We start from the raw sequence: 13,537 nt of genomic DNA, 5'->3' as shown, positions 1-13,537 counted from the left end.
AAGGCTACACTTTCCAATAGCTTCACCTAACTTAAGCGAAGTATCCGATGTCACAGTCGAAGAAGTTAGTGAGGCTGTAAAATACTCCAAAAAGGGAAAAGCTGTTGGGCCAGACGAAATACCCTCAGAGTTTTGGAAAAAGATGGGAGACATCGGGTCTAGATGGCTCATGGTTCTTGTTTCCAAGCTTATACGAGGTGATCGAATGCCTAATCAATGGAGGGAAAGTTATCTTCTTCCAATATACAAAGGGAAGGGTGATACTCGAAGCTGTGATAATTACCGTTCGATTAAGCTGATGTCACACACCATGAAGATCGTTGAGCGAGTCTTGGGTAGCCGACTGCGAAAAATAATAAGGCTATCTGATGACCAGTGCGGGTTTGTTGCGGGTAAATCAACCACAGATGCAATCCAGAGTATCAGAATCATTATGGAAAAACATCGAGATTCCTTGGAGGATTTGCATGTGGTATTGGTTGATTTTGAAAAAGCATTCGATCGACAACCACGAGATCTGATATGGGTGGCCCTCAGACAACGAGGAGTTTCGGAAACCTATGTGCGGATAATTATGGACATGTATGATGGAGCAGTTACTAAAGTAAGATGTGCAGCTGGAGTCACCGAAGAATTCGAAATCACAGGTGTACACCAGGGAAGCGTCTTGAGTCCTCTGCTCTTTATTACCGTTCTTGATTACCTGCTCGAAGGCAAAGTGACGGACCCAAAAGTGCATCAGTTATTCTTTGCTGATGATGGAGCCATCATAAGTGAAGACCCGGTATCCCTGCAACGAGCACTTGATGTATGGGTGGATGTTCTAGAAGGTAGTGGGTACCGCATAAGCGCGAAAAAGATAGAATACCTATGCTGCCCATTTTCTGATCCACACAGGCCTATTCCTGACATTTATTTGAATGGTGTAGTGCTTCCCAAGTGTGAAAAGTTTAAATATCTGGGGTCTATGATAAATAACGAAGGTACTTGTGATGACGATATCAATCATCGCGTAAGCGTAGGGTGGATGAAGTGGCGGGAAAATTCTGCTATCTTCTGTGATCGAAAAATGCCCCCTAAGCTGAAAGGAAGGCTCTACACCGCAGTTGTGCGTCCAGCACTCACATACGGTTCACAATGTTGGACAATGTACAAAAAGTATGAGAGTGAGTTAACGGCAGCTGAGGTGAAGATGCTTCGCATGACAGCAGGAGTAACAAAGCTTGATAGAATTAGAAGTACGAAGATCCGAGGAAGCCTTCATGTTAAAAATACCATCTCCCAAAAAATTGAACACGACCGACTCAGTTGGTATTGCCATGTTCAAAGGAGAGATCCTGAGAACCCCGTCAAAAAAGCAATATCATATAACGTTCCAACACGAAATAAAAAGAAAGGTAGGCCTAAAAACTCCTGGTACAAGCAAATGCAAAAACACCAGCATTCAGTTGGCCTCAGAAACGGAACAATACAAAACCGGGAGGCTTGCCGCCGATTTCTGAGGTCAACCCGGCGAACCCCACAGGCGGATCACTAGTGTGAAGCAGTAACGTGGGAAGGTTATGATCCCCTCGACATCGAGATCATAACAGCGCCGAGAAAAAGGAAGAAGAAGAAACCCTTAAGTCTGCGAGTAGAACTAAAACGAGTCTACAACATTTCTGTTCAAAATTAAAAATTACGACAGTATAAACATCGAAAAAAAGGTCAGCTTTTCAGAAAACACTAACCGAATGGTAAATGAAAGCCCTCATAAAGCGAAAACTGGAGATGGATTTTGCATTTTTATCAGACAGGACTGCATATCACCAATTTAGTTATTATTGGTGTTTAGGGATGCAAAACGCACAGCCTTGATCGTAGAATCAAAAATACTTACAATCTTCCAGGATCATAGAATACCATCAAGAATGAAGTGAAAATTGTGGGATCTGAAAATCAACACAAACAAAACTAAGATGACAACCTCGATATTGGTTCATCATCTCAAATAAATGTTTCTTTTCAGCTGGGTAGTGAAAGTAGAGATTATCCAATAATTTGTGGAGTATTGTTGCTACCGAAGGCGGCATTGAACATGACACTAGCAAACGAAACCAGAAGATAAATGCTGCCAAGCTACGACTACTGTGTGACTCAAATGTTGTACATATCTATGCTATTCTCTGCTCGAAATTGAGGTAGTGGCAATTATAAGCGGTTACCTAGACCTATTTCATTAATGGCCAACCGGAATTTGAAATAAATTCATAGCAAGTAGGTAACAATTTGATTTTTTTTAAGGTTCTTTAGGTTCTTAGTTGGTAACAACATTAGACTATAATAAGCTTCTGCTCATAATTTTGTTCCATGAAATGAAAACGCTGGTGAGCTGGTAAGAAAAGGAGTGAGTTCAGAACGTTCTGTTCTGTTATCTCCTGCTATCGGATATAGTGACGAGGTGATGCAGGAGAGCTGCCCAATAATTGTAAACCAACTTATAGACCGGATAGAAAATTAAAGTATTTAAAGCACTGGAAGATGTAATTAATTTGTACTATTTCATTTCATTTAATAGAATTGCAGACTATTTAGACTTGAATAGAGTTAAAGTCAATTTCTCTGAGTAGATTTTTGGAAATAGAACACAGAGATAGAACTAAATTTCTTAATTAAGTGTTAGACTAATTATACAATTTTGTGTATGTAAATGTAATTGATAAAACTGCAATTTCATATTAGAACAACCCAAAGACTGGATATAAATGAAAATTCCAAAACTAACTTGATATCGAAATAAAGCCCTAAAAGCCAACGCCGAAAAATAATTATATATGTAGGTACATTAAGGTGGTCCACGCTTGTATGGGAAAAATAAAATTTTCAAATAAACGTTGGGCCACCCCCTAGTTTGGTTCCACATCCTATTGGTATCATACTGTTGAATTTTCAGCCTCCTATCTTATTTAGAAATGGGTCCTCATCGATATTGAAAAATTGTATTTTTATGGAAATGAGTAAAAAAAATATTTTTTTTAAATTTTAAGTTAAAAATAGCTTGAAAGTTGTGTTTGTTGTATTCTGAAAAAATATCGAAATAATAATTTCTATTGCCGCTTCCAAGTTAATTTCGTCAACAGGAAGTACGCAGACGACTTTTTATTTGCCCATTTTGCTTAGTATTGTTTATTATTATTAATTATTGCTCACTTTTTTTTCGAAAAAAAAAATATTTTATATAGTTTATAAAGACAAGTAAAACTTAAATAAAATAGGTATTTGCTTTTCAAACAAAATTTTAAAAAATCAAGGTTACCTGCAAAACCTAAACATTGAACTGTTACTAGCACCCTCTTGTGCTTAAGAAATCGAATTGAAATTTCACAAGGTTAATGTTATAGATAAGTGGAACAAATTTAGGGGGTGGCCCGATCGAAAATCGAAACAAATATTTTTTGGACCACACTAAGTTGGTGCGGGGAACTAAGTCCACGGGAAATAAGTCCACTGAGGTAGTTAGTTCCCACTTAGTGGGAACGAAACCCACTTTAGTAAAGTGGAGTAAGTTCCCATGCTAGGTGGGAATCTAAGTCCGAAAAAAAACGTGTGGTGTTCGTTCCCTCTAAATGTTAACTTAATTCCCATTTCACCAAGAAGAAGTAAAATAAGAAGAAAAAGAGTCGCGAGTTTTAAATTTGACTTTTTACCGAATCTGGAAAATCAGCAGTTCATTTCGAAATCCAGTTTTCAGGAAACTGAAAAGAGCCCGATAAACAATTTTGGTTCTATAAAGCTTTACAGATGCAATTGTTGCTTCTGTAAAGCATTATATAAGCAAAATTGTTAGTAGGGAGTGTAACACCCACGGAACTAACCCAATTGGATGTTAGTTCCATTTAATTTGGAATTACCATCCGCGGGACAAGGCACAGTTTAGTTAAAAAAGTGTTGTTATTGGCGCCTTCCTGGCGACTTTACATACCTTTAGCGGAGCAACGAAGTTACGTGAGCGGGACAGAGAACCCTAAAAGGGATTTAAAATACTGAGAACCCTCGAAGCGAGCCAGACAAGGTTTCAGTTAGTTAAAAAGACGCCGACATTGGCGACTTTAAATATCCTAAGTGGACCGCTCACGCAAGTTCGTTCCTCTGCTTAGGTAATGTTAGATCGCCAGGCAGACGCAAATGCTTGTATGTTAGTGAAGTGTTATAATTTGGCAAAAAATCTATTTAATTTGTACAACCCAAACGCGAAGCGGAAAAAAATTTTGCCCAGGGGAGAATCAATTTTGAGGTGTGAAAATAAAAATTCGCGCGAATTTTTATTTTCACACCTCAAAATTTATTCTCCCCTGGGCAAAATTTTTTTCCGCTTCGCGTTTGGGTTGTACAAAATAAATAGATTCTCATGTGAGCAAAAGTTTTTCCCCCTTCACCCTGTTATCAACTCAAAAAGAATACATCTGTGGCAACAAGGAAAAACAACATAAGTCAGTTTTTACAACTTTTCAGGAGAGCGTTTTGAAAATTTGGCTTCCCATAAGAAGTCAATGCTAATGTCATTTTTCTTTTACCTGTAATTCAAAAGCCGCTTAAGATAAAAATACGAAAAAAATATGGTAGATAGAATCGCTTATTGTGCATCAGATTTTGTGAAAATCTCAATTTCGACATAAGTTGACTTATGTTGTTATTCCTTGTTGCCACAGACATATCAAAAATATTTTCGAAAAGACTTTCACTTTCCATGATCTTATTTTGTCACGCTATTTCGACTAACCATTAACATGTCGGAAATGAGTGCCGAAATTGTTTTTTTTTGGGACAAATGTCTCAGTAGTGAGGGACAGACCTAAGTCCCGAATTGGATTCTAGTAAAGTGGGACATAAATTCCGAAAAAAATCGGGACCTATGCCAGTGCGCGTTTTTTTTACTAAAAAGTACTTTTACGAAAAATAACGCTTATTTGATTACTTTTGTTTTTCTTTATTAAATCGTTGTTGAAAATAAATTCTCTTTTAATTTTGTTGAGTGTGTACTAGGTTCCCATTAGAGAGTGGAATTCAATCCCAGCTTGAATGGGAAAGAAAACCACTTCACTAAAGTGGATTCCGTTCCCACTCAATGAGAACGAAGTCCCTCAGTGGACTTAGTTCCCGTGGACTTAGTTCCCCGCACCCACTAAGTTACATTGCGATCCCTTTCTAAATCAAAATCCCACGTCGTGAAACTATTAATAAAAGTCATAGAATCATTGACTATTTGGTAGAAAGAATCCATTAGCCTTATTGTAATAATAATCATAAACAATTACTATCTCATTTCTCAATATTGGTCTAACTCATAAACTTCTGGTTAGTTATTTGTTTTTCCTGTGTGTGAAGTATTATTTGTCAATACACACAAGTTAGCAAACAAAACTTGTTTCTCTATTTCACCTTTCCTTGGGTATGTGACTTTTTTCTTAATTCCTATTGGGAACAACTGAAGTATGCTCGTAAATCTTCAGAGCCGAAAAACCAAGATAGAAAAAAAAAGAAAGAAAAATATAGCCTGGATCCTGTTTACTTTACTTTGTATATTGGTTGACATACAGGATACCTTATCTTTACAAATGTGGGGTCCAATAAATGAAATGGATTTCCCATTTTCTTTGTTATTCTTTTGTATTGAAATATAAAGACGACATTTGCCAAAGTTCTTGAAATCTCTTAAGCTAACCGAAAATTTATGTTTCTTTATTGCGTGTTCCTAGATAATATGGTAGGGAATAATTATTTTTCGTGTTAAACTTGAGTTTACGAATGTGACTAAATGATGAAAATCAATTACACATGAGCGAAGGTATACAAGAAAGTTTCTTGGAGAAGAACTTATATTTTAAGTTTAAGGAATTTAGAGAGAAAAATAAAAAAAAAGAAAAATTCTACAAATATCAAACAAAAAATGCTAAAGGAACATTATTTCTCTGACTTACTATGCATTTCCTTGTGTGTTAACTTACCTGCAAGAAAAGAGATAAATGGAATTTTATTAATTGATAAGAAAGACATTATCAAAAAAGAAATATCGTAATAATAATTTTGGTTAAGTTAAGATTCTTTAACATCAACTAAAGGGTAATTTTTAAGCTAGATTTATTTATACATCAAATCATATTACAAATGAGGTGCTACCTTTTAAATTTCTCATAAATGAGGCGTTCTGAATTTCAAAAGCTTTGCAACACAGTCAAACATGAAACAAACGTTTTTATAAAATGCATTAGATACCCTCCATCAAAAAAGTTTTTGATGGAAATTCTAGAGGAGATAAAACACTTTTTCTATTTCTTTTAATTAAGTAAAAATATTCCACGCCTTAACTTTTAGTTTTACAAAAAAAAAAAAAAAATAGCTTTTTCATTGTTTTTATCTGTGCTCCGATTTTGATAATTTTCTTAACTGTTTGGTATTACTAAAATGTTTACCAATTTAAAATATTTTTTTCTAACTTTAAATATTATTTTTTCGTCTCATTTTGTTTGGAATTTTGGTATTTCAGTGTATTCGTTTTTTTACAGTTTGTTCCATAGTAATTAGAAAGACTGCACTAACTAATGCATGTCTGATGAGCGCAATTTTGCTTAGAAACATTTCTGGATGCAGGGCGTTGTTTGCTTTGTAGAAATTAAATTAAATTTGTGAAAGATACTGCTTCTACTTGCCATAATAACGAATAAAAAATAATAAAAACAACAGAAATTATTTTTATTTTAAGTGGAGCGATTTAATATAGGTAATTCAATTTCAAAGTTATAGTTGAAGTCACTTGAACTTTAAAATTGAATGATACTGCTTGCCATTAATCAGTAGATGTAATAGAAATTTCGTTTAAAGATTACAAAAATATTTTTTTTTAACATTGCTTTAAATTATGAAAAATATATACCTACTTTAAATGAAAAAAAAATTTAACATATCATGTACCTTGTACCTATCTCAAAAAAAAAAAAAAAAACAGAATTATTCTTCATTCAACAAGTCTGATATTTTAAGAAAAAATAATAACGCTTTTCATTACAATACGCAACTTCATTAAGCATATGCTACACATTTTACATGAATCAACCCATTGCATGAATACATGAATTGCCCATTGAAGTAGCTAGTAGTTCCAGTAAATCTATAGACACATGAAAATTCATTTTCAAGCTATTTGTTTGAAATCTGAATAAAGGTTCTAGATTCCTAGAATATTCACGTTGAGTTTTAGCCATATGTTCATTTAAATGAGTATATAAATTCTTAACATGAAATTTTATTTGTAGCGATATGAATCAATTTTATTAGAATATTTTCATGAAAATTTAGTTAACGAAAAATCAATAAAATTGCAGGAATAAAAAAAAATACTTAAAATATACACACACAAAAAAAAAATCACAGAATGTAAAGATTTTTTAAGCCAGAATTTTGTGGAATATAAATAATAACAAAGAAATATGCAATTTAAACTTTTTTTCAAACAAAGTTTAATTTTTTATCAAGAAATAAATGATAACAAATGTCTTAAAACATTTTTTTTTAATGTGTCGCCTACAATTTACCACCGAGTGCGAACGGCTAAGCAGAGATGCACTTTTTCATGACAGTAAGATATACCTACTTTAAACTATTTGTTTCAGATAGATTTTAGATTCCTTCAAGTACACGCACTTTTTTAAATGCATTAATTAATTGTTGTTTGTAACACGTATCACTTATTGGAACATTTCTATAGCACCAGTAGAAAGCGAATTAGTAAAACCTTTTGCGATCTTCTCTATCATCGCAATTGCAACTTTGATTAATTTCTGTAGTTCGTTTTTTTAAATAACCCAAAAATTTTCCTTTTATACAAATACACATACCTACATAAAGTAAATGTATTTCCTGTTGAATAATTCATATCAAGGAAAAATTGAATAATTTCAAAACATGACTTATTCAACGACCTCTCCTTGATAAATCTTGTATCTTTTTATTATTCTTCGATATTTTAACTGAATAATAAAATATGAACAAATTCTATTAAAACTCTTTGAGAAAAAATTTAAAGAAATCATATCCGTTCCTAGCTACCTTCCATATATATATTTATGTATCAACTGTTCAAGCTCGAAAATTTTCTCAAGTATCATTTTTATCAATTTGCCATTATTTTTCCCATTCATCATAATTCAAGTATCTAGCAAACCCTCTGTAACATAAGGATCGGATGTCTTCAAGCAGAAACTTTGAAATCCCACGAACGTTTCTTATCCTTCAAATGGATTATGTTATATTTTGTATCGTATGTTAGCCATGTAAGAAAATGCTTCTTTATCTTTAAAATTAATTTAAATATAAAAGGCTTCTTCAACTTCAAGTTCTTGAACTAACAATTTGATAAAGGAAATGTTATTAAAAATTTATTTGATTGAAATTAAATAAAAGCAGTAAAGGTTTAATTTCTCATCTCTCTCACATTTTAATAAAACATAAAAGGTAGGTGTTTTTTTTTTACAAAATAAAAATTGAAAAAAATCTCTAGGGTTTATTATTTTCTCTTGAATTAAAATTTATTTAATCAGAAAACAAAAATAAAAGAACCGGATTCATATGACAAGGATTGAAACTTTTGCAAGTCATTACCAAGTCCGATCGTAAACCACAAATTGCTTCTTGAAAGCCCAACAGAAGCAAGGTTGCGGACTATATAGAAGCAAGACAAAGAAAATATTTTCAAATTTATTTTATAAAGTTTTCCATGTCAATTGTAAGTGACATTTTTCCGGTGCTTGGTCAAAACCCTAGACAAAGATGTGCAGCAAAAATAATGAATTAGTTTTGATGTGGTTTTCTTTTTTGGAATTTTGTCGGTATTTTGTGTTTTGACTTTTTCTAGTTGTGCCTTTTGTTTTATAAAAAGTCATTGAAAACTCAAAAAATGCAGTAAACACCATCTATTTGTTCATGAATATAGAGAGCTTGATTGCTTTTTTTTATGGCCAAAAATTCAATTTGGGGCTTATATGCTGCAAAGCCAACACTCAAAGCTGTTTTGTTGCATTCTAACTTTGTGAGGTGATTGAAAATGTTACAACTTCTCAATTAAGCTATCTAACTCATTTTGGCCAAAGATTGGATAAAATGCATTGTTAGCATTGGAAGGGCGGAATAGTTTTAATTGAATTTTATATAGGTACATAAATAACTTTTTTTTTTTAAATTTGTTTGAGTGGCGATTATACGACTTTCAACTTTGTGTTTTTTATACTACATTTGAAGATTTTTAATCAAAACTTTTAAGAAAGTCTCTTTTAAGTGTCGAAACGAGAGGATGAATATCTTTTTTATGTTATCCTGCAATGTTGAAAAGTTGAAGAATTTCTATGGATTCAAAATCAGCATCACAGAGAATGTGAAGGATGTAACTTTGGTATCTCGAGAAAACACCTTTTGGACAAACTTGAGGATTATGTATATAAAAGTTGGTGAAAGTCCTTTCTGAGGAGATACTTAAGAAAAAAAAAAAAAAGAACACTCCAAAAATCTTTTGTATGTCTACACTTTTAGTTCGAAACTTATACTTTTTAAAATGCATAACATTTAGGTTCCTGCATTGCACGTGTACGAATTACATATATTGGAGACTGAATGGTAACTTTAGCAATCGATTCTCTTTCAATTGCATCGAAGATTGGCGCTATAGTAGGAAGTTATGACTTCTATCGAAAATTTATTGAAATAAAGTGTATCACTAGGTCGCACGTTTTAGCTTTTAAAGTTCAAGGCCGGTAGGTATATTTACTTAGTAGACATTAAATTTTTATGTTTAAGTTTATTTGTTACTAAACGCGATCCTTAGGTGTGTTGTTTGAAGAATTTGAAATGAGTATAAGAAAATTGACAAATTTTATGTTAATTTTAAGGGGAAAGGGATGTTAAATATTACATTCGTGAATTAAAAACACTTTGTTCATGCCACTTAACTAAAATAATAACAAACTTTAATAGTTTGCATTGGTTTGTCAAAAGCTGGGAAAGGGAACTTGTAAAGTTTAAGTTTTGAACAGCAATAACGAGGGAGCAACAAATTAATATACGTGACCTTCAAGGTTGTAGGTACGTTAAATAACTAACAGACAGATGTTTTGGGGTTAGTTTTTGTGGTAAGATTTCAACAATCAAGACGAAATAAAGACAAGAGCTAGCGAGAGCTGACTTGAGGAGAACTTTTGGTGAAAGAGGAAAATAATCAAAAACACTATCTCGATTATTGGATTTTTTTTTTGGTCAAAGAAATGTGGAAGCTATTAAAAGACTGGCGAAAGTTGAAATGGTAGTACCAATTGTAAGCCCAGTCGAAATTCGGATATGTTCGTGCGCAATGCAAAATTATTCCCTATTTGAAAATCTTAATTAAAGATAGACTGGGATGATAGAAATTAAAGATCTTCTTTATGTTTGAGAACCAAATGCTTTTAGTTGTTAGAAAGTTGAATGAAAAACTTTAGCTTAAAAATTTTGTTTGTTGCGATGAACATTTAAAAGCTTTCCGTTTTGTTGACAAAAGAACCAAGCATATATCAACAGATAAGAGGTCCATACGAAAATATTAAGTACCTACTTATTTTCAAAGAATTTAAAATTGAAAAAGCCTTGTAGATTATCATTGTCATGAAAAAGTGCATCTCTGCTTTGCCGTTCGATGGTAGATTGCAGGTCCCTTCCATTGATTGATTTTTTCTTTTATTTAATTAAGTATAAGGATTAAATCGTGATAAATATTATTTTATTTTATAGCACTTATGCCACAGACTTATGAAGACATGAAATTATATTCAAAACTTGTAATTTTAATGATGTGCCAAAATAATCCACGATTTTTTTTGTTACTCCAAATTTAATATTAAAAAGATAACTAAGATGAAAAGAAAAAAAATATCGTTCAATATTCCGACGGAGTTTCTTGCCAACCGACAAAAAGACCGTGTTATCCAAATTAGGGTAGGCAAATCACCATCGTCATTGAGTTGGAAACATTTGCTATGACAACTTGCCATGTTTTTCAAATTTTATTCATTGAGACTCACTGAAATTACTAAAATAGATATTTTATTTACTTTTTTTTTATGAATAAGGATATTTGCGCCTTATTAGATTTTTTTTAAATTTTTTTTTTATTTTATTTTATGTTTATCCAATTGGCGAAATTGAATATTCTCGATTCAATTTCAACGGAATGTGAAATTAGTTAATATCTGAAAATATTCCGACAAAATTAATAAAACAAAATCAATAGGATGGATTATTTAAATTGTTAAATATTATTATGTATAAATATATATATATTTTTGTATTTATGTTGGCAATTATAGTTGAGATGATGATTGAATCCAGCGATCCGTTTTAATACGGTGCTATAAACGTAAATGGTTATAAGGATGCTATAGATCTATGTATATTAATTTTACAAGTATTTATATGTGAATATTTTGTACATAGTGACGTCAGAAATCACATTGAAATTAACTTTATGAGAAAATATTATTTTCCGGTACTTAATCGCATGTATTTAATGAAGATTTCTGCGTTAATTAGTGGATGATTTTGAACGTGCCATTGGAATTACAGCCATCGGCAATGTGGATACATATATGTATATTATACATGTGGACGTATTCGTTTAATGATGGCAGAAGGGTTATTCATTTTTAATTCCCCTTTTTTTTATCTTGATGAAGTTGATTGGAATGGAATTTAATTAAAATGCATTTGATGCGTACGATGAACGATGGTGTGCCCTAGGATAACTTTTGGATTTCAAAACTTTGTATATTAAGTTGGTAACATCAATAGTGAAAAGTTTTATTAATGATGTTGATAACTAATGACTAGGAAACTATTTCTTCTAATACAGTTTTCACAATTTAGCATGAAGCTTGTTGGATGAGTTAAATTCGAAGATATGCAGACTAATAGATTTATATATATATTTTTTTTATCTCGTTATTTGATTCACAATTTATGATTATCTCTTAGTAAAAATCTTAAAGTTGGATTTAGAAACTTGGCAATAAAATGGTATAGCTCATTAAAATATTTGTTTTTTGTGTCAAACGTGACGTGAATAAAAAACCAACAAAGTTAGGTTCTATACCTAAGTATGTTTTTCGTGTGGCCTTATTTATTCACAATAAAAAGAATGTGCCCTGGCTTGGGTTTGTATCTCATTTTTAAGAAAAAATAAATAAATATAAATAAATATAAATAAATAAATAAATAAATAAATAAATAAATAAATAAATAAATAAATAAATAAATAAATAAATAAATAAATAAATAAATAAATAAATAAATAAATAAATAAATAAATAAATAAATAAATAAATAAATAAATAAATAAATAAATAAATAAATAATTAAATAAATAAATAAATAAATAAATAAATAAATAAATAAATAAATAAATAAATAAATAAATAAATAAATAAATAAATAAATAAATAAATAAATAAATAAATAAATAAATAAATAAATAAATAAATAAATAAATAAATAAATAAATAAATAAATAAATAAATAAATAAATAAATAAATAAATAAATAAATAAATAAATAAATAAATAAATAAATAAATAAATAAATAAATAAATAAATAAATAAATAAATAAATAAATAAATAAATAAATAAATAAATAAATAAATAAATAAATAAATAAATAAATAAATAAATAAATAAATAAATAAATAAATAAATAAATAAATAAATAAATAAATAAATAAATAAATAAATAAATAAATAATAAATGAATGAATGAATGAATGAATGAATGAATGAATGAATGAATGAATGAATGAATGAATGAATGAATGAATGAATGAATGAATGAATGAATGAATGAATGAATGAATGAATGAATGAATGAATGAATGAATGAATGAATGAATGAATGAATGAATGAATGAATGAATGAATGAATGAATGAATGAATGAATGAATGAATGAATGAATGAATGAATGAATGAATGAATGAATGAATGAATGAATGAATGAATGAATGAATGAATGAATGAATGAATGAATGAATGAATGAATGAATGAATGAATGAATGAATGAATGAATGAATGAATGAATGAATGAATGAATGAATGAATGAATGAATGAATGAATGAATGAATGAATGAATGAATGAATGAATGAATGAATGAATGAATGAATGAATGAATGAATGAATGAATGAATGAATGAATGAATGAATGAATGAATGAATGAATGAATGAATGAATGAATGAATGAATGAATGAATGAATGAATGAATGAATGAATGAATGAATGAATGAATGAATGAATGAATGAATGAATGAATGAATGAATGAATGAATGAATGAATGAATGAATGAATGAATGAATGAATGAATGAATGAATGAATGAATGAATGAATGAATGAATTAATTAATTAATTAATTAATTAATTAATTAATTAATTAATTAATTAATTAACTAACTAATTAATTAATTAATTAATTAATTAACTAACTAATTAATT

The 13,537-nt window shown here is 30.3% G+C and overlaps 1 protein-coding gene across 10 annotated transcripts in view; it reads right to left on the bottom strand.

Annotated features, from left to right (window-relative positions):
* The window catches only part of LOC129917985 (high affinity cGMP-specific 3',5'-cyclic phosphodiesterase 9A), a 278,734-nt gene that overhangs the window by 70,183 nt on the left and 195,014 nt on the right, over nt 1-13,537 (bottom strand). For 9 of the 10 annotated variants that reach the window (XR_008772908.1, XM_055998268.1, XM_055998266.1 and 6 more), the window contains one exon: nt 5,958-5,984. The exons of the other annotated variant lie outside the window; for it this stretch is intronic. Coding sequence is in view for 8 of the 9 variants with exons in the window: in XM_055998268.1 (XP_055854243.1) it covers nt 5,958-5,984 (27 nt within the window). In the remaining variant the exon portion in view is untranslated. The remainder of the gene's footprint in view (nt 1-5,957; nt 5,985-13,537) is intronic. 10 annotated transcript variants of the gene reach the window in all.

This window comes from Episyrphus balteatus, chromosome 4, assembly GCF_945859705.1.
Source record: "Episyrphus balteatus chromosome 4, idEpiBalt1.1, whole genome shotgun sequence".
NCBI lineage: Eukaryota > Metazoa > Arthropoda > Insecta > Diptera > Syrphidae > Episyrphus > Episyrphus balteatus.
This window is presented reverse-complemented; position numbering and strand designations above follow the sequence as displayed.